The 23,894-nt window shown below is 35.2% G+C and overlaps 2 protein-coding genes across 7 annotated transcripts in view; one reads left to right on the forward strand and one right to left on the reverse strand.

The window, feature by feature from the left end:
* Positions 1-23,894, reverse strand: part of LOC138333923 (protein amalgam-like) — a 154,386-nt gene that overhangs the window by 111,488 nt on the left and 19,004 nt on the right. The gene's annotated exons all lie outside the window — the stretch shown is intronic.
* LOC138332708 (neuroblast differentiation-associated protein AHNAK-like) lies at positions 21,217-23,277 on the forward strand. Its single transcript, XM_069280700.1, has one exon. It carries the CDS (start codon positions 21,217-21,219, stop codon positions 23,275-23,277), a length of 2,061 nt encoding a protein of 686 aa, XP_069136801.1.

Consider the following 23,894-nt stretch of genomic DNA (forward strand, 5'->3'; position numbering starts at 1 on the left):
TACATTCTATATGTAGCAGCTTTGCTTTCAAACACATCTCATATCAAAGAGAGATTGAGAGAAATATGTTACCTATGTGCAAAACCTTTGATTGATATCATATCACTCTCCTTCATTTTCCAGGAATCTCTCGATGAATATGGATACCTGTACGGAGTAAGTGTTATTGCAGCATTCATGGAACTCTTCAGTCTTACGGGCTTTCTAGACCGCAATTATTCACAGGCTGTTTGATTTAAGATCTTAGTCCGTTTGATGTATTTGTAGCTCATATCGTTTATTTGCCTAAATTACCGTATATACCACTAATATATTTCGGCATCTGGAGGAAGCATTCCATATGCACCTTTCCACCAATCCATAATGTAATAATCTGCACATGAACTATAAATATCGCTGTTTACGATATGATGCAAGCACTATCTCACCTACCACCTGTAGAAAGAACCAACATGACCTACCTACCTTTAAGATACGGTAACCGTATACAACCACCATGTTACTAAGGTGAATACTTTGGGTTCAAGGCTATGGTGATAAACGACTTTGGTTTAGAGGCTAAGGCTGTCCGGATCCGAGGTCGAGACGTGTGGGAATGCGATATGGTGTGTACTAGTTACACCAATCAACGCATTCCAAGTAGGAAACGACCTCTAACAGTGACATGGTATCCATACACGTGTAAACTACGCACGAGCCATGACGTAGGTGTCGCGTGAAACCCATTGTGCTGAATATTTCGGGACGCTCTCAGAAGGAGGCCGTTATCCATGACGGATAAAAGCAAGATGACGGATCATCTAGCTTTACTCATAATGGATTCTTTGACAACGGTCGTCATGTCTTCGTGAAAATTGTGTAAAACACATCTGGAACTGTAAAAGACGATATTATCCTGGTGTGAACGCTTGTATCAATCAATGACACCAAGCCCAGTCCACAGGGGACATCAGCAAAAATTTCGATCAATGGTAAAGAGTTTATGTTTCTGTGGTTTCTTAAAAAAATTAGAAACCATTAAGAGAATATGCAGTATGTATGTGCACACAAAGAGCGTGATATTGCATAGTTTGCATTATTTTTATCTGGTGTTTTCATGAATCTGTTTATGTGTTGTTGTTTGTTTTTGCAAAATCTAATTCTTTTGCAAATAAACTCCATAACTCAAAAATACTATGATGTATTAGTGAAATTCAGGGTTAATCCTCTCCAAATCCACCTTCGTTGACGGTTTGATAACTTCTTTACACTGTACATGTACTTCTAGGTGTAGTATGATCAGGCGCTTTTTGTTCTGCTTTGCCCTTTTAATTCAATGAACTTCGTTTGTGAAAAGGGTCGATCGAAATGCTTTAAAGTTGATTTTGTGTACATGTATATAACTCTGAGTCGATACACATATAGATATATGGTATGACACTTTTCTGAAGCACCCTTTTAGTGTTAGCTAGTGATGGTATTCGCGGGAATCTACGTGACATTTTGATTAATGTGTATTCCCAGACTTGAATCGGGAGATTTTAACGGATTCTCAAGGACTACCCAGATGTCATATGTCGTTTAAACAACGGTTGTTCTAAATATAAATATGGAATATGATTATGAATAACATCGCATAGGAAAGTTTACTTTACAAGCAGTTATATTAGGCATTGCATCTGAGATGTGTATTACATAATCCTACAGGAATACAGAAGTATACGGCCTTTCATCACAATCCGTTTGCTTTGTAGAGGAATTGTCCCTTTCAATAGTCATAACAGCTGATTTCTAATAGATGAATGTCACCATTTCGGGAGCGACATGATACTATTCATGATCTTCAAATACGATGAAACAGTTTCATTGACAGGCAAAATAGCCCCTCCAGACGTCAACAAAATCTCACCATCTCAGATGGTCTGTGTAGAGTACATAGGAAATATGATACACTTAACAAAATGATGAAAACTTATAACTGTAAATTGCAAACGTTGCAAGAATCAGTGAAAGTAACACATTTACACAAGATGAGTATGCTCTTTCCCCATATTCGTATACATCTTGTACAATATACAGAACAGCAATACAATGAACATACCATATAAGCGATTATTTTCGCGGGAATGATATGGAAAAGAATTTTCGCCTTTTTTCGGGAAATTTCGGAGTTCCGAGAAATATTGAGAAATCGTTGAAGCATACCTTTAAACCACATCGCGAAATTTAAAACCTGCTTAAATTTATTTTTCTCCTTTTTTATTCAAAATCTCGAAAATTTTGACCCTTATAAACAACCAACTATACAGTAACACACACATTTTCCTTTTCTCGTAGCTTAATCATTGGTCAATAGCCTCAGTGTACTCTGTTGATCTGTGATGTATCGTGATTAATATTTGACGGGAGAGAATTTGGACATCGCCTACACATTACGATAAAATTTTTTACCTTACCCCGTAGTAGGATGCGGTGTTGCTAGCCTCTTATCTCCCAGTCCTACATTAACCTATTATTACCCTATAGGGAGTGGATGATTTATTCATGTTTTGTATATTGTAAATTGTCAGGCAATTTCGTGTGTTCGTCTTACGTAGTTCTAGATCAACATTAATTGGTAAACCGCTCAGCGACGGGTAATGTCTTAGTTATAAGTCTATTGACATATGATATTAATCGTATTGAATACAGCTGAACGTTTGCTAGGTTCATATGATGTTTAAATGTATACCCAATGATATGTGCATTAACAGTGATTAGGAAGCTGTGCAGGTTCGGGGAAAAGGAGTGTATAGGGTGTTACATTCGATAAACATGTATTACTTATCGTCTACAGAGGATAAACAGCTGTTATTTTGAGAGAGAAAAAACACAGGAATGAGAGTTTTATATGTGAGCAAGATGCAAGTTGTTACAGATGGAATAGGGAGAAAATCAGCATCTTCCAAAGAGTAATAATTACCAGAAATATTCTGTTGGTGTCTGTTCGGAATAGGGCGGGAAGGGGAGTATTCATCAACCGATCATTAATGCAAACATATAGCCCATGGTGTATTACAGCTAGTTATATCCGTATCAAGGAGGGAATGGGGTGCAATTCATTGCACAAATGTCTGTAGAAGGTTGTCCCGATCATTGATACTATGGTTCGCAGTGTGTTGTAAATTTCTGCGTTCGGAATAAGGAGGAACGGAGGAGTTTTCGTAGATCAATGCTCAATACATACCTATAATCTGGTAACAGGATGTAATGTTCAGAACGAACATACAAGAGTGTTCATAGAACAATTATTAATCAGAATAATTGACAGAAGATTGCCAACTGCTCGAATAGGGCGTGGATAGGAGTTTTCGTAGAGTAATCATTTTTAGTTGATGCGTACACTAACGCCTGTGAGATGTTATATTCGGATTAAGGAGGAAATGGGTGTTTACATAGATGATTAGAGTGAACCTATTGCGATAAGGGGCTGCTAGGATAGTTGATCGAGTGGCGATACAACAGTAATGATCTGCATACATGTAAAAATGCATGACGATCTTGTGCATTTTAGATGATGCGATATCAATCTCCTTAAACATGGTTATAGTCAATTCTATTGCATGTTTAGGTATAGTTTTGATATGAAATATATTGTGAATTAACAAGAAATATATAAATGAAATGCTTTCTGAAGATGTTCTTTTAGGACAGTGTGGAGAATGGCGTGGGAGGCTACTTTCTTTTGCTCCGACATTTTAGGAATTTGGTTTAAAGTCAAGATTGCAAAAATTACCATTCGCCGATAAAAAAGGTAATATCTCAATGACATATTACGAGATGTTTATTCGTGGGGATAAATTTTCTTCAAATCATCTCATGTAGATGACGGAACTCGCAAAAGTATATCGCTCGTGAAGGAAATTAAGTTTACACTAGAGTCAAAGTAACTAAAACACCTTCAGTCTATTCCTGATGGTAAACCGCTGGAGAATACCTGCATATCTAAATGCCGTTCAAACAAAGTTCACACAGGGTTTAGCCAGGGTTGGGGTCAATTACATTGCAATGTAATTAATTACAATTACAATTACTTGGTCAAAACTCAATTACAATTACAATTACAATTACTCAGTTTTGTAAATGTAATTAATTACAATTACAATTACATTCAAAAAGTAATTAATTACAATTACACATTACATTTTCTTACTATGTTTTTTATATGTTTATACCAAGGATTTAAAAGTGAGATATACGTCATTGCATATTCACATTTGTATAATCATATACTGTAGCAGTTATACAGATATAATAAGTCGATATTAGTAAATTCTGATAGAACACATGTTCACTTCACATAAACCGCAAGGTACAATTGAGTATTGGTAGGGTGTGTTTGTTTTGCATGTACATTTTTATTGGACCTAGCAGTAATATTGTCAAATGCGTCAGCTTTATGTACAAGGTATTCATATTTTTTATTGCATTTTATCATCATTAGCATCTCAAAATCATCATCAGACAGTCTCTATCTGTCTGGTCGGAATACTTTGCCAGAAATTAACACTAAACAATCTCTCTACTGGAGCTGAAGTGGCTTGTATAGCTAAGTACTTGCTAGCTAAAAAAGACGAATTTAGAAATCTGCAAGAATAATCTTTCCAGAACTTTAATGGGTCACAATATTTCTCTGTGAAACTTCACTAATGTAGATGCCTACAATTCATTGGATTTAAGACCTCAGTTGTGTCTCTTTCGTAACAGTGTTATTTATATAGTGGGAAGAAAACTGAAAAAAAGTCTTCTGTTAATTATAATTTTCTTGGCAGGGGCAGTGAAGACAAATCTGAACTATCATCTATATTTTTGCCTTCATTAGATTTGCTAATTAGGTGATCAACAGGTGTTATATAAGCAAGACCTTTGTGAGTTGTAATCACAGGCTTTGTGTTCACAACTTCAAACTTGTATATTGCTTGAGGGGTAAACTACAGGTACCTATACTATACTGTATACTATGGTTACTGTCTCACATATGTTACCTGTTTAAATTTCTACATAGCCAAATAAATGTCATGCATTCATTAATCTTGGTAATTATTTAGACATTAGTAAATATATAAATGTAATTGAAAAGTAATTGAAATGTAATTGTTAATTACACATTTTTATAATGTAATTAATTACAATTACAATTACATGTAATTGAAATATTTCTTAATTACAAATTACTTTCAATTACTTGAAAAAATGTAATTAATTGCAATTAATTACAATTACATTTTAATTACCCCAACCCTGGGTTTAGCGTAAACGGAGACGGTGTCACGCTATCCTTGTTATAACAAAAGATTCATTGATGTAAAATTATGAAAAAATGTTTTGGGTTCCATGATCATGGTTAAAAAAGCAATAAATAAAACACTGTCATGCAAAAATATATAATTTAACTCTATCGGTTAACGGAGAAAATTTGTTTATCATCAGAAATATGAGAACAGAAGAGAGATATATACAGTATTTACTGCAGATATTTCAAAACCCTTTCTTTTGCATCATGTCAATTACATTTTCTTGTTGAAGTTGTTGTTGTTGATAATGCTCAGAAACAAGATAAGTAATTAAGCATTAAGATACTGGCAGATGTAACACAAACAAAATTAGTTTTCTGACTATGCAGACATAAAGATAAAGGCAAATACGTCCGACGGATTCTAATATTAGTCTGTATAACCAAGAGGCACAAGGCAGATGTGGTAAACATAGGTATTTTATACATCTGGTTGATATAACCTTCACACTGTAATATCGACCTTGCTTTAATTTTCCACCAAACTCACAGCCATTCCACAAATGCTACCTTTCAACAACTCAACTCTACCAATAAAGATATTTTTAACTCAAGAAGGTTTAAAGCTTTCTCCGCAAATATCATGCCTTGCATTTAATCTTGTAACTTCTTTCATTACATCCGTTTATTGTTTCACTTTTTTGCTTTCGTTTTTTGCAAAACATGAAAACATTAGCTATGTACAAGAATATCTGTTAACTCGTAAAGACACAAGACAAGTGGTAATTGGCCTTCGGCAACCTATCTAAAGTGTATCTGCATTATATGTGTTTGTAACTGAACCCTTTTTCTTAAATGCAGCTGTTTAGTAGAACATGTGTAGCTTAGAATGTTCTTCCTTAGCTCCTCCTTGTATTCAGTGCTTACGAACCTCACATAGCGTTTAGCGTTTCCTACATCTATTATCTCCCCTTGGTCGATGATCGTATAATCAGTGATTCTGTTGATATATGTGGTGTGTAACTCAGACACATGTCAATGTCGTAATAACAAGGCCCCGATTTCTTGAAATTTAAGTCGGACTTAAGTCAAAACTTAAGTTTTCCTTCTTATGTAACTTATATAAAAATGTATGACATAAGCCAGTTTTTGACTGAAGTTTCTTTCGAGAAATTGGGGCCAGGTATGAAGGTGTATAAATTGAACGATAACATAAGATCTGTTTCCTAATACATGTATATAAATTTCAATATAAAGTATTGCGATATCTAAGACCATCCCGTGAAAACAACACTATGGTCTTAAAGTCAGACATAAACACCTTTTACCCAACATCACTGCAGTTATTCATTTATGCTGATTCATATCTCTTAATTAATTTTCATATCATATCAAAACATAATTATGTGGTAATATACTTAGAAAACAAGTCTAAAGACAAAACTTAAAAAGGGCGTATGTCATGCATGGAAACAACTTTACAGAACATTTTTTGGAAATTCTCGTTTTCAAAAAACAATAATGGTAGGCGAGAAGATGGTTCTGTTACATTTTAACCGTTAGCTTTAATGCCGACGGTTGCAGAACCGAATTTTATCACTATGTCATGTAATGGTACTCAAGGGTACGGTGTACTAGAGTAGACTAGTATACACCATAAATACTGTCACAAACTAAGGCGACGTCAGTGGGCGCTTCTTGCTTTATATGATTTTCGTCCCACGTGTAAAATCATACGACCCACATGCCGTCCATGAATTATTGTCCTTATATTGTCTGTGTGTTTTTTCTTTCTCTTTGCTAGACAATTTATCACTTAGTAAAGCCTAATCCAGCAGTAAAACTGATCACAATGTCAGTCTTGCTAATCTGTTACGAGCTATGTGTGAAATAGGTACATGACGGGCGATAACCCTGCCTATATCTTTATATTCTACATAAAGAGGATGAGTATATGCAAAGAGGTGTTATGATAGAAATTTGACGTAATCGTTTATATTCAACTCAAATACTAAGATTAATACGCCATAGTTGTTGTTATTCATTCATAGATAAATAATCCTAACATTCCAATATCTTACTATATTGACGGGACACGTGTTTGTCCAAGTCTCGATTATTAAAACGTTGTCGTACTGCTAAAAGCATATTAATTGCATAATCCATTCACAACCACCCTATACGACTCTTATCATTTATCATAAAAATGAATGCATTTAAGTCATGGTTCCCGACAGCTTCTATCTTCTAGATAGTTATTTTTTTCATTTTTAGTTGTTCTTTTTTATTTTTTTTTATTAATAAAAATGTTGTTTAATAAAAATAAGTTATGAGTTTTACCAGAATTATACAACAAGTGTATATTGTATGCCTAAATGGAAATTTTAAATGAACTCTATGACTTCCCTAAGAACTAAGACGACATCAGCATCTGAGAAACCGACAGCGGATATAGATGTAATCGAGAGAGGTATACTTAAGGTAGTTTTTTCCATTACGGATAATTAAGTGAATGCAAAAACATTTCTTTCTATGTCCCGTCCGCTGCGGAAGGACACCGCGAAAGTTCATAGTCCCGTCGGGAGTCAAGGCTCTAAGCCGGAACAAAATCTCGGAAAATACAGGAACAGAATAATAGATAGTTTTTCCTGAAATGAAAGGTTGAGCGTCTAGACTAGCAGAAGGACTCGTCTGTCCCTAATGCGACTCGAGGACGTGCTAATGGCAATGTGTTGACCACATAGATCAGATTTAGACAGTCTGACCAGCGAACTGGCTAGTAAGTGTCCTTCAAAGTAATTATAATTAATTTCATATCCCCTTATGAAAGGGATTTATATATCACATAAAATATCACAAGTTGCTCGTATTACTCGTCGGTGCCCTGAGGTGAAAACGTCCGCTCTGCTTTCATTGTTAATAACCTTGGTATGATAACACATTATTTTAACCCACATGGAACAGACAACAAATAACTATATGATAACGGAGAATAAATATCCTTCAAAACGCAAATAACTTTTTGTAATAGATTGTTCAAATGTCAGTAAAAATTTCAGAGCCAATTGAATTCTGATTTTGCTAATATTTCAAATATATGCTGATGCTTGATTTTAGTGATTTACTGAAATAGTATATCCTCTAAGTGACTCCCTCTACGATAGTTTATTTTGTCACTTGTTAATATTTTATTGTTCTATGATATCGACGGAATAAAAGCTCCATTATCTGCATGACTTAAAGTTATGATGCAAAAGGGACAGGGCCATAATCTAGTATTCGTTTACCGTCGACTGATAGGTCGATTTGTTTGAGCTTGTTGTACTCAAAACCCTTTTATCACCACAAATACTCAGAAATACCTCATCCTGATAAGTAAGCATACTTATTAACGTAAATATGACGTAGTTTTACTGAGATGGTGCTAGAATACTGTAAACGTAAATACGACGTAGTTTTACTGAGATGGAGCTAGAACAATGTAAGCTAACTTTTTTTCGCTTGTGATCTATTTTTGCGAATTTCGCGATCCAAACAAATTCGCAAAAACTTATCTCCGCAAACTTACATCTAGATCATGGTACCGATAGGAATGTCCAGTCAATATTGTAAGTCCGCCGATTTAATCTTCGGGAAGTTGTTTTGAAATCGCGAAATTAAGAAGTTGCGAAAGAAAACTGGTTTACAGTATGCCAGAGGCGATTTTCTTTTTCTTTTTTTTTTTTTTGCGATTTCTGATTGCATACGGAAATTGATTGCACACAAAAATATGTTGGTTATAATTATTTGTCTTTCAACAGTGTGTGGTTCGCATATGCGACCATGGAAATGACTGATCATTTGTGTCCGTGTGTCCTCGAGAGACAATAGCATAGTGTATAGTGCTTACTGAAACATACTGCAAAAACTCACTAATGGGCTAATCCGTCCTAACACATTGCAATCCTTATAACTTTAATCAAATATAGAATCTCTTACTTCAATCAAATATGGAATCGTGAAACTACCAAATCATTTATGCACGGCTAATTTTCTGAATCGATGGTTGCCGTCAAATCTTCCTGCATAGTACCCGATTTCCTCACATTTATATAATAGCTAAAGCGATTTGTCTACTCCTGCAAAAAAAGTTTTAGAGTAAGAAAAATATTTCCAAAGAACACGAATCAGCGTAAGATTGAACAAAAAGTCTTAATTCTTACATGTACATGGGAAAAGTTGATACGAAATGTACTTAGTTATATCTACTTACATTGTTGATTGATAGGTATACATCTATTTCTATGGAGCTTTCTTTCATTTTATTCGTTTTGACTGTTACAACATTATCTAGACGATTCCTTAAAAATGATTCAGTGCTAGTATTCATCAAATTAAATTTGATAAAACTATCAACAAGTATTGTGGCCTATTACCACATTGATCTGTTGGAAAAACTCCAATCGTGGGATCTATTTAATTTGAATAGACCAAGGATGTCTTGTTACACCTTTGAGCTTGCACTGTCTGGTCTGGGAAGGAGTTTGGACTTAACAATTTAAATCATAAATACCACACTAAAAGCATCTGATCTGTTAATTATTGATCACAGTGGTTAAGTAGAAATAGAGCGATGTATTATGTAGTCTAGGTCGATACAGAAAACTTTACAGCTGGAGGATACTGGACATAAACCTCCCAGCTGATCACGAATGAGAAATAAAATCAGGGATATGATTTCCTGTAATGCAATCAATCATAGTGCCCGGATGTTCTAAGGCTACTATCTGTTTTTCTTAATCTGTTTCACATAAACGTTTTAAACGGAGGTTCTGTCACATAATGATACATTAACGGACAATATGTTTAAATTAAGATGAACATCAGGATATGCAGGTGAAGTAATTATGGAACAGCTGGTAGGGTATAAATACGATTGATGTAATTAGGATTCTAACCAATTTTTAGATTCATTTCTTATTTATTGAATTGATAATTTGTGTGGGTTTATTAATATATATTCATCCTTTCAATATGAATAATAACATAATATTATACGCATATATTCAGATTAAAAATTGGTGAGAAAAACCATAGTATTGTATAGGTATTCAGATTACAAAATGAAATAAAATCCTCAAGTATAAACAGCCACGAATCTGAAAAGATTTTTTTTCTATTTTACTTCGAACTCTTGATCTCACTTCACTTGGTAACTTTGAGACAAAGAATCGTCTGATATCTCATGATTCTTGACGTATCCAAATCTTCATAAAATCGATTTCAATCTTCTAAAAGCGTTCCTGTTTCCTTTCGCGGACATGCTATCTATTGTTACAGTACAAACACGAAGCAAAGCCTTACATAGGGTGGCAATTGTAAGCTGTATGGAATATTGAGAGTCTCCTAATACCATGGTCCACGTGTGTGAACCCAAACAAAAACCATTGTACTACTTAATAGATTGCTACATATCAACCTAGAAACTTAACAAAACATTACCTTTAGACATAATTATAATTGTTGTATGATGAGTTTTAAAGATTCATATTTGATTATTGTCGTCTTCGAATAATGCTATGATTGAACGTACTAATCGCCTTTAATGTCACGATATTTATTAGCACTGACGATTTCACTATCTACTAAACTCGATAACAATAACTTTTATAATATACCCTTGGGTCGTTAATCATAATCCTACCTTCATCGAAAGGCGAATACCCATAACGGTTGTCTATCTAAATTATATCAGATTTAATCAATAGAGTCAATGTAAAAACATCTTAAGAATCAATGGTTTCTACCTACAATCTTTGATGATATGGTGTGTAAAAAAGATCCAGAAGATGAAATAAGTAACTCGTTAGGCTTGACGAGTGCTAAATTGTTACACTCCATCACACTGATCTCTTTGAAATTAAACGCCACTTGTCCTGTACCGCATTCAGTGTCTGATCAGATAGTATTACAGACATTTGTTTTTCAAATAGGTCGGATTAAGCTAGACATTACAATCATATCTCTTTTTCACAAGATGTGAAATAATCACGCCCTTTGTTAGAGGTTAATTTTGAAATTTATTGTTAACTTAGCAGCAGAAAATCTGACGAAGTAAGTACATATAAATATATAATACGCCTTGTCAATAAATAAACTCATCCTGTGCTAGCACGAAATAAATGCTTATCTTACAGTGCTATCCTGCTGAAATATACCACCGGGGAGAAAAGAGCAAAGAACACGATATATGAACGCTAAGCAGCATAAGAAAATGTCAGCAAAACAACTTTGTTGCTACATGAATAAAGCGACTATACTTTACATGATGTAGAAATTGTCTCCTAGACAATGGATAATCAAAAGAAGAATATAACAGAAAGATATGAGGGACAGGGATTAAGACAATTCAGTGTCGTCTGCTTGGTGTAATTGGAAGATAATTAGGTTCGTTAAAACACAATAATACTATCCACATGTATTCCGTGCTTAGGTTAATGTGATTATTTCATCTTGTCACACACTTTCTTTTAATGTTATCTATGTCCCGCGACGTCCTCGGCTATACTGACACAGCTTTTGCTTATAACATTAAGAACTCAAGACAAAATTCCTGACAATAACCAAATTACCGATAATGGACGAGAATGTTCTCGTTAAGAGCCACACGTGCGTTATGACGATGTTTGCTGTCAATAGAAAAACAATTAGAATAGAACAACATATGTCATTCTTATGGCTTATGACAATTATTTAGTCTGTCTGTTGGTCGTGTTGGCTATGTCATATACTCTACATACGACATTCATATAAGTGGGCACCGATTGCGTTCGCCTGGAGACTACTATAAGATGAAATATGGTATTTAGCATGGCCTAACAAACACGAAATCGTTATACATTCAAAAGTAATAGGATTAATGTTTCGTGTATGAGTGATATACAAAAATAAAATTGTTAAAAGTTCTATAGTAATAGGATTTAATTTTCAGTTATCGGGGCCTGCAGTTAGATTACCTGCATAATAATCTGCATAGGCGTCACCATATAAGGAAACGCTTCATAGTTATTGTATATGTTAAACATGGTGTGGTTTGCACAGCTTTTGTTGGGAACCTTATCGGATAAAGTTTTGGAATTTAAATAACAACTCAGGATAAATGTAACGATTAAAGAGCGTACCATTAATCTCTGAACTGTTCGGACAAATAGGACATTTAGCGAATGGCTTTGTTTTGTTTCATCTTCCATCTGTATGACCCTTTTGTCAAATTATGTGATATAAAAATCAAACAATTCGATATTCTGAATGAACAGGGGAAATTTGTATAGAGTGATTCAGTACATATTTTCTTTACTTTACCCTGTATGCGAGTTTATCTGTAAATCTCTTTGTGAAGGCGGGAAAGTTATCCTAGCTTTAAAGTGCTATCTCACTGAATCAAACACATTTTAACGAGATTTAAAGATCTTATCAAAACTTGCAACCGTCACACGATGCAGTTTATATCTTGTCACCTACATACTCGGGAAAATGAGGATATTTCGGTTGAGTGTCAATTAAATTTAATCATAACATGTACTTTTTGTTATAACTTCGTACAGAAAGACCCCCGTAGGACGTTAAGTAAAAGCGAACATAGAATAAAGTCATTCAAACAAAACACTATCACATCTGTTGCCTTGGAATACTACAGCAAATGCCAAATTAGGTCATTGACAACGTTTTGCCATAGCAAACAGCAGGCAACGTCTGATGAAAGGGGTTTATCTAGGGTGGTCAGAGAGGAGGAAAGGACAAGTCTTGGGTAAGCGTAACCGCTGTTAATGTAATAATGAACTTAAAATCTAAAGATGTTATGCATGCATCAATACAATGTACGAAATCTAGAAATGTTTTACAAGTTTATATTTAATTTGAAATAGGATATCTGAGGAAAATTACGTTAATGTCGGTATCACTTACTTCTTATTAGGTTTATTCGTCATCCGCAATACTATCTAAATTGATAGATAAGATTGAAAACGTAGTGTGTTCGCTGAGAAAGTTTCGTGCAAGACTGTCAATCAAATCGCCAGGTGTAGGTTTTAAATGCATCTCAATGTGACATCAAGCACTACATCTTGTCGATTTTTCACGAACTGGGTCCATTTTATGTAATAATGGAATAAGATTAGAGAGTTCACAATTCCACAATGACGCCATACGACCACATACTGGTAATTCCAGTAGAAGGATACTGGCGTAAATCGTGCTAAAGTATCATAAAGAAAGCACTGGATATATGGTAAAGAACATACAATCTGCTATCTACAAGCTATCAACTCGATACTTGCCAGGAGCTTTCTCGAAACAGTAAAGGACTGAATTATTGTTGAAACTGATGTTTTCAATTCTACGTTTGTGGGAACATTTCTGGAGTCATTTGTGTACACTTTGCTCAAATTGAAAGGTATTTGAGAAATTGCATCTCTTTTAAGAATTCGTTGAGGCAAGTCCAAAATAAAGCACCACAAGACGTGATGTTCCAGGGTTTAACTAAAATGACAAAACTAGTTTTACAACATGAATGTAGCAATACGATTTTTTACAAAAAAATGCGATAACTATATACGGCATCATAAAAAAGATCAAAGTATATTTGTAAGGTACGCGTTCCCTTATTCGTGTATGACAGTCATCATACGAGCAAAGGGTGACGATAAATTAAAATCATAATTAAAGAGCCATATTATCTTGGTAGAAGAACTGTAAATATATAAGTATATACACATTAATCATGTATGAACCTACAATGTATATAAAAACTTGATTTCACTAATTGATCATTTTTTATCGTTTTTATTGAATGTAATTCTCGTGTCATTTATCCAATTATGGGATATGTGTGCACTACATCACTTATAATCCAAAAATTACCTTATGTTTTGATGGTCGTTTGGAAAAGCATTAAAGGCGCGACAAACATCAGAGGTAAGGCATTATATGTACTGTTTGGTGGTTAGAAAACATATTGGCGAAATCACACTCTCTTTCCGATGCCATACTCAAAATGTGTGGATGATGACCGAATTTGCGAAAGAGCAACTCGGTTTACACGAAGCGGTGTTTAAAATTTAGGGCGAGTGTTCATATGGATCACCCATTACGTAGAGGCACTCAGCAGGTGACAGTTCAGCCTCGTTCTCGCCTGATTCTGCACTTCTTTTTCCTCCGCATCCATCATCGCAAGGCTTTCATTTGGAAGTGATTGAAGCATACCGTTAGCGTTCAGTGTTTAACCGTATTGCCTGTGACTTGAGGGAAATGGTTATGACAAATGAAAGGAGCGTTATTCGTTTCAATTTATTTATAAATCTTTATGAAAGAGTGTATGATGGATGGAAATGTTTCGTGTGGTACAATGAAATTAGTTTCGCGGTTTGTCTTTCGTCCGGCCATAATGATGACAAATGGATTCTAGTCCCGACGATCAAGCTTTGGATGGGGTCAGGACCGCGGAAATCAGGTTCCTGTACCCATGGCAACGTGACATCAAAGTCACGAAACATCAATTACGTCACTTACAGGTTCCTTAAGGAGTTCATATTTCATTTGAAACCCGTTGTTACTCGCGGAAACGAGCGGGGCGGCGTGAACTTTTGTTTTAATAGAACATTTGTAAACATCACTAGAAAGTAATAGTCTAAAAAGGTTAAATGCAGTTGTGATTTGAAATCTAAGAGCAGTTTTTAATCCAAAGATGGTTACAAGTACAACTTTTTTGACTGAACCATAAAAGTGAAGAAATGATTTTGTATGTTTGTGCATTTCACATCACTTTTATGCGTTTATAATACTGCTTGTAAAGCATAATTAGCTCATATATAATTCAGCATCGCAATACTTCATGGTTTCGAAATGATGTGCTTTTCTTTGGACCCCCTCAACATGGAAGCAGCCACATTCAAATATACCAGGAATGCCATAGTTTTTACCTGTATGCATCTTCATACGTCAGTATGGTGCTCTCAACGGGGGTATTATGCAAGTCCGTGCTCCGAGTGAACCGATATGTTTTCTCTATTTTAAATACTTAATATGTTTTTTCTAATATTCTTAAACACTTGTTGTTAGTGTATATTTCATGTGTAACGTTTTGATAACTAGTGAGATGTGACCCTGTCACCTTCATCAGACAAATGACCAGGCAGTACAGGTAATTGATTACGTAACGTTAAATACATTGGTAGTTTTTTGGGTTATGTACACTCACACACTTCTTCAATAGCGCCCCCATACATGCTGAAATCGTCTTGACAATGTTTTAGCTAAGGTAGGAAATTCCAAAGTTTTGAGTCAGCCTTTGACAATTTTAGGATAAATTTAGAACTATAATTAACAATCTAGCGTCAACTTCTGGTGGTTATTTATGGTTCCGAAGGAATATAAATCATATTTGTGCATTCATTTCTGTTCTTTGGAGCCATGTTTGCGTATCGCAATGTACCTTTTAAAATGAAATGGTCTTGCGTGAAAATGTATTTTACCAACAACACTTTTATTGAAACTGTATGGCTGATTATTTCCGTGGATATGATATTATTGCGATTTTCTGGGGCATTTGATTCCGAAAATTTGATAAGCACAATATTGTGAAATAAGTGTGTCATATGGTCGGGATTTAAAACCGTTACCATACAGTTCCTTCGTTTTATATCGCACAAATTTTGACCCATGTATGTAAACGAGTAATCATAATTAATATTTGTCTAAGTATATCTTTTGAATCTGTGTTTGTTTTTCAGACTCGTATTGCAAGAATATAGAAATCATTTCATAAAAAAACCCGAAGCATTTGGATAAAACAAATATGAAAATTTCAGACAAAGATATTGTTACGTAAAATGACAGCTAAACATATGCTATATAAAGTGAGCGCTAGCACGCATGACCGTAATACCCGAGCGACGGCAACATGACATATGTGATATTCACGTGAAGTTTTCTGAATAAGATGATGGTCACGTGGCAAGTATTTCCGATTGATAGAAACCATGGAGTTGTCACGTGTCATGTACAGGATATCGGTGTTCAGGTACAAGTGACGTCTGGATCTGAAAAGAGCCAATCACAACGTCAAACGTCCTGCGCGTGCGTGATACAGTGATTGTAGACTTGCAACTGTCAAATATATGACATGTGTAGGTCTATGAACGTTCTGTGATTGTATTCACAGAGATTGTCAAATGCTGAGTGATTTCGGAAATAAAACCAATCAGACTGTTATAACATCGTATACATTCAATGCAGTAGATTGCTTTATTTGTGATTTTATGACGGATTGCTATTTATTTTGTACTGACATGCAACGCAAACAAGTATTGCAAGGCAGAAGAGCGAAATATTAATAGTTTGGGAATCAATGCAATTTTAATAAGGGTTATAATAGTGAATGCATTAATCTATTGTAAAAGACATTACATTCTTATTGTTAAAATTCCCATCCTGTTCTATCACGTGACTGCCACTTGACTGTCACACATCTGTAGCTGTCCAATATGTACACAAAATTTCACAAAATTGACAGTTACATATAAAATGTGATTGGGAGTTTGAATTAGTGCATGCTATAATCATGATTTAAAATAGTTAAATAATAATCAATATATATGCATAAATCCATAATAGAATATCAATCGTAGTGCCCGGAAATTCTCAGGATGCTCGTGACGTCACGTCTCCAATGACGTCATTTAAATGTTGAACTGAGGTGAGGTTCTCTGAGACTCTTTGGCACTCAGGGAATACGCTAAGAGCCTTATTGGAGGTCCTATGACACTCAAAGGCTTAAAACGCATTAAAATATGTGATATTTATACCTCTCTCTTAATGGATCATCGGTTCTAATTTATTGAGTTGCAGCATCATGAATCAAATAAGTTTAAATATTTCTTGTGTATCATTACGATACGAGTGTGATCTAATAGTGACGTTACCGCATAAGTGTCGGCAACTCAACGGTTTTAAACGCAACTAAATCTTACCACTAGACATACAAGATTACCTTTCTCAAACTAAGGTACAATATAAACTAAGCAATCCATAGTAGAATTACAATGTACATCATATTTCCATTCTGGGTTTTGATGTATTATGAATAACTCTTTCTCTCTCTTTTAAGTTATTTACGTATCGGGCATGATTATACAGAATAGATCTAAAGATATACATCATTTGATTTCATCCATAAGCAAGCATCGTTCTCAAAACAACCTCTGACTTTAAAGTAGTACCAAATCTTATGTTGGAAATACTGCATAGCACATCGTCTTCGCGGGAGTCAGTATTTTGCAGTGTCCTGTATGAACATATTCAAAGATGTAAAATTTCGCGATTGACTAGTTCCTGTAATCATTTTAACTATTGTTCTGAGATACGTCAATGAATCATGAAAATTTCGCTGGTGTTTATAATTTATTGATTTCAGTGACACATGAATATAATGAAAATAAACCAACCGCAAAAATGGCCCAGTTTACATTAGTATTGGAAATAACCTTCCAGTCTGGTTCTCAAACAATCGAAGCTTCCAGCAAAATAGAAACTATAATAATCATCTTATTATCGTGGTGACTCATGTTCTTATTATCGCGGTAATTCTTTTTCTTATTATCGCGGTAATTCTTTTTCTTATTATCGCGGTAATTCTTTTTCTTATTATCGCGGTGACTAATTTTCTTATTATCGCGGTGAAGCATTTTGTTATTATCGCGGTGACGCATTTTGTTATTATCGCGGTGACGCATTTTCTTGTCTTAATGTCTGAGGACTTAAATTTGCGATCAAGTGTTAATGTTCCAACATTCCATGTCTGCCCGTATATGTAACATTTTTGTACGGGTTTCTTTTCGCGATCTCCTAAAGCTGCTACTCCACCGGCGATGGTACATATTGTAACTTTTATCTATAAAAACAGGAACAGACTAACTAGTATTCTTCTTCAATAACAAAAATTACTTCCTTTACGTTGAAACATTATTTTAAATGATTATTTTCATCCCGAAATAATAATTTCATGACATTATGTCCAATATTGAATGAGATACTGATTGCACAAGCAATAAAGGCAAAACTAAATATTTTATATATATTTTTGTGATATAAATATACACGATTAAGCATCAATTAGAGTCTTAATAATAAACAGTGTTTCCTGTTGGCGGCGGAACACTTTTAAGAATATATCAAGTCAGAATGCTGGTTTGCAGTAAATCACGCGAAAGAAGAAAAAAAAAGAAATAACCCCACAAGCTACATACAAATGTATAATACCACGTTCGCCGCATTGTCTATTTAAATGGTTATATAATCCTTAGAACAGTTGAATGAAATTATATCCCATAAAATGTGTTTCAAGGCTTTATCTTACTGTACCAATGCCGTCATAAATAAAATCCAAATTTCCCCTGTTGATAACAGTTTGCTTCACCTTCAACATTCACATCTAATAAAATACGTTTGATGGAAATGAATAGAGACTTTCACGCGGACTTTCAAATTCAGAAATTTAGAAATATCCCCTATTGGATAGAGATATGCTACATGGCAGAATTTAATCTTGCGTTTGCCGTTGCGATATCGTTATCAGAAATTGAAAGAAAGTTATAGGCCGACGGAAGGAGGCGATAAGCATTGATTGCTCGAAGTAACATATGATTCTAGTAAGATACATCACATAGGTTCCTCTTAATCAATGGCGGATACTTCGTTAGTTAGGCTCCGTCGTATACCTGACTTCTAAGACCAATTGTGTGAGGTTACAAGCACTTTCTGGCTACGATCGACTTTTACTGACATCTGATGATGATTGGGGCATATCCTTTGTTACCGTAATTGAACGCAATTGTTGTTTTCTAAATAAAGATAACAATTGAAAGTGCGTAAAATTTGGACTTTGTGGCTGGGTCTAGTATCAAACGGATACTTAACAGAAACACGCATATGTTGTAAGGATAAAAATGTGTTAATAGGGCATTCTAAACTGTAATGGAAATTACAGGACTGTAATGAAATGATAGACACACTATCAATTTGGTTTGACATATAAAATGATTATCATTACATAGATACAATCAGAGTAAGGTTTGATTTTACTAAAGTTATATTTCTTAAGAATTTGCATTTTATTCAGGTACATCCTTTTTATCATTTTAACAAATATTATTGGCAAGATGTTGATAAAAAAAGATTGGATAAAAGACAAATCCAGTATAAATAACTATATTTTTTATGCTTTGAGCAAAGAGAGGGAAAAGTAATTATATAAATCAGGGGAGATAATTTCCAGCTTAGAGTGACCCCAAATAAATATCCAATTACTGAAAAAAAACCAATTTGTTTCGATTCCCTCGTTATTTCATTTATTCAAAACCATAAACAAAAATAATAGCGATATAAACAGCAAATCAATACTGTACCAGTATCGCAATATATAATTTTTAAATTGCAAAGATGGAAATCAGCAAAGACAAACTTACTTATGAAATATACCAGATGCCTGCCCTATCATTCTGTTGATATTTTAACATTGACGGAACATATTTATGTTCGCGTTACTAAGCAGAGTAAAACGGAATACTCAATGTAAATGAGATAGATTATCTGTATTTACTATTATATATACTCCCCTGTATTGGATGCCTGGCGTGTAGTGGATTTGATTGTACGTTTTGAGAGAGTGCGGTATTTTTATGTTGCGTCTTGTTTCAATAGTGGTAACAGTGTTACTGTGGTCCATCTTAAACTGCTTTACACAAAATATGTATACTATTTCTTTTGGTTTTCATTTTCTCGGTCTGAGAAATGCACCGTGTCAATTAACGAGAACGATATGTGGAAATGAGTGGTACACATCTTTTTAAAATGAATATGTAATGCAAATTGTGTTGTTGCAAAATGCTTTGATTTTTATTAGATATCTCTTTAACATACATTGTAGCTTAACATGTTATAGTTTCAATACACGCCACTTACACATGGATAGATGCTATCAAAACTACATTGATACAGCTTGAGACATTATGCGGTAATGTTGCGGAATGCTATTCATATTTTTATCTGTTGCCTCAATACTTCCCCTAGGAGCCAAAACCACTAATCATCATTACTTTCAGACAATTTCAGCCAACCCGTCAAGAGACCGGTGCTCGGATAATTGATAGCTATTGGAGATATTGGGGGAGCTTTTATTGCCAGATATCATATATAACTTTGAGTTTACTTAAAGCAGTTATTACAAATAACAAAACTCACAGTCGGGGTCAAGAAGAAGGCGAATTTTCCGGGGAGTTATAGCATGATTTATTGCTAATCAAAACCACAGGCATATTAATTTGTGCTAGAGAAACAATCAGCTAGAGAACTCATTAAGCAGTGGTCTTAATGATGAACTGATGATGTCATTAGCCTAAAAGGGTATTTGTCGACCAGGGTTCTCATTAAGGGATGCCGTAATACTCTACTAGTTACAGTGCTAATCCATCACATGTTTGATTATTCTTCATAACATACACAAAGTAAGTCTGATAAACTTGTATTAATCGTTGATTCTGTTTTCCAACCTCAAAGTCATTTTTCTAAATTATAGCCACCTGTTCAAGTTACTGCAGCTATCAGCTATCTAAATCTCATAAACAGGGAAACAAAACACAGTAATGAAAATATGACGTCATTGAACCTTATGTACCAACTTAAATATCATATATATGTACTGATAAAAAATGCTTTAAAACTTATCGTTCACACAATCCTTTGCTCCTTAAAAAAGCCTTAATCGTTCGGATCCATTAAACGTACGAACGTCACTATGAGTATAATCAAAAATTTCATTTCCCAATTGCAATATTCACAAAACGTAAATATTGCATACAATCCTTGTATGATGTAATGATGTATTCTTCCGCTGTCAAACTATCAATACATCACAAATAGTCATACTGGCTTGCATGCGTAATCTGATTTTAGAAAAAACTAATTTATTAGAGTTTGATAATATCCCCATTACGTTCAAAGTAACCTTGAATGAATGTTTCTTTTTCCAATCGTTAAATCATTCACAAACATCGAACCATCCCAAACTCAAATCGAACCATCCCAAACTCAAATCGAACCATCCCAAACTCAAACTGAACCTTCCCAAACTCAAATCGAACCATCCCAAACTCAAACTGAACCTTCCTAAACTCAAATCGAACCATCCCACACTCAAACTGAACCATCCCAAACTCAAACTGAACCTTCCTAAACTCAAATCGAACCATCCCACACTCAAATCGAACCATCCCACACTCAAATCGGACCTTCCCAAACTCAAATCGAACCATCCCAAACTCAAATCGAACCATCCCAAACTCAAACTGAACCATCCCAAGCTCAAATCGAACCATCCCAAATTCAAACTGAACCTTCCTAAACTCAAATCGAACCATCCCACACTCAAATCGAACCATCCCACACTCAAATCGAACCTTCCCAAACTCAAATTGAACCATCCCAAACTCAAACTGAACCTTCCCAAACTCAAATCGAACCATCCCAAACTCAAACTGAACCTTCCCAAACTCAAATCGAACCATCCCAAACTCAAACTGAACCTTCCCAAACTCAAATCGAACCATCCCAAACTCAAACTGAACCATCCCAAACTCAAATTGAACCTTCCCAAACTCAAACTGAACCTTCCCAAACTCAAATCGAACCATACCAAACTCAAACTGAACCTTCCTAAACTCAAATCGAACCATCCCACACTCAAACTGAACCATCCCAAACTCAAACTGAACCTTCCTAAACTCAAATCGAACCATCCCACACTCAAATCGAACCATCCCACACTCAAATCGGACCTTCCCAAACTCAAATCGAACCATCCCAAACTCAAATCGAACCATCCCAAACTCAAACTGAACCATCCCAAGCTCAAATCGAACCATCCCAAATTCAAACTGAACCTTCCTAAACTCAAATCGAACCATCCCACACTCAAATCGAACCATCCCACACTCAAATCGAACCTTCCCAAACTCAAATTGAACCATCCCAAACTCAAACTGAACCTTCCCAAACTCAAATCGAACCATCCCAAACTCAAACTGAACCTTCCCAAACTCAAATCGAACCATCCCAAACTCAAACTGAACCTTCCCAAACTCAAATCGAACCATCCCAAACTCAAACTGAACCATCCCAAACTCAAACTGAACCTTCCCAAACTCAAACTGAACCTTCCCAAACTCAAATCGAACCATACCAAACTCAAACTGAACCTTCCCAAACTCAAATCGTACCATCCCAAACTCAAACTGAACCATCCAAAACTCAAATCGGACCATCCCAAACTCAAACTGAACCATCCCAAACTCAAATCGAACCTTCCCACACTCAAATCGAACCATCCCAAACTCAAACTGAACCTTCCCAAACTCAAATCGAACCATCCCAAACTCAAATCGAACCATCCCAAACTCAAACTGAACCTTACCAAACTCAAAATGAACCTTCCCAAACTCAAAAAGAACCTTCCCAAACTCAAACTGAACCATCAAAAACTCAAACTGAACTATCCCAAACTCAAACTGAACCATCCCAAACTCAAACTGAACCTTCCCAAACTCAAACTGAACCTATCCCAAACTCAAACTGAACCTCCCAACCAAACTGAACCTTCCCAAACTCAAACTGAACCTTCCCAAACTCAAATCGAACCATCCCAAACTCAAACTGAACCTTCCCAAACTCAAATCGAACCATCCCAAACTCAAACTGAACCTTCCCAAACTCAAATCGAACCATCCCAAACTCAAACTGAACCTTCCCAAACTCAAATCGAACCATCCCAAACTCAAATCGAACCATCCCAAACTCAAACTGAACCTTCCCAAACTCAAACTGAACCATCCCAAACTCAAACTGAACCATCCCAAACTCAAATCAAACTCAAACTGAACCATTCCAAACTCAAATCGATAGAATCAGGAGTAGCTAGCATCTGCCATTGTTGTGGATAAGAGGTTTACTTCCACACAAGTTTAAAATATTGTTTGTTTTATTAATCAACATTCTCTTATTAACAGTCAGGGTTGTGTAAGGTCGGTCTCCCTTGCATGCGGTGTGCTTCGTGTATGTAGTGTGCGGTGCGTGTTTTGGGAGACTGCGCTATATCCTTGTTGTGTCTGCTTTTATAGTGAAATCGTTGTCCTTTTTATAGTGCTATATCACTGAAGCATGTTGCCGAAGACACCAAGCAACACACCTCGCCCGGTCACATTTTACTGACAATTGACGAATCAGTCGTCCTTCTCCCTGTATGCCAAGCGCTAAAACCAGACCTACAATCGCAGAGAGTCAAAAGAGTCGAAATGACGATTTGCGGTTTCGAATACCAATACTGATGAAGTGTCGAAGTACTAAACATTTCTGTTTGAACAGATCTACTAGATTCATTACAGATAATTTCGAAATGATCCAAACAAAACTTACCAATATGATTTAAGGCACACTAAACGGATACTTATATCAAACTGTATAAAGGCACTAGTAGATTCATTGTACTATATTTGCAATTTGAAATAGAAAGTTCGACAAAATTTATTTCATTGAGACGTATTGTCACCTGAATACGACG

Source organism: Argopecten irradians, chromosome 10, assembly GCF_041381155.1.
Source record: "Argopecten irradians isolate NY chromosome 10, Ai_NY, whole genome shotgun sequence".
Taxonomy (NCBI): domain Eukaryota; kingdom Metazoa; phylum Mollusca; class Bivalvia; order Pectinida; family Pectinidae; genus Argopecten; species Argopecten irradians.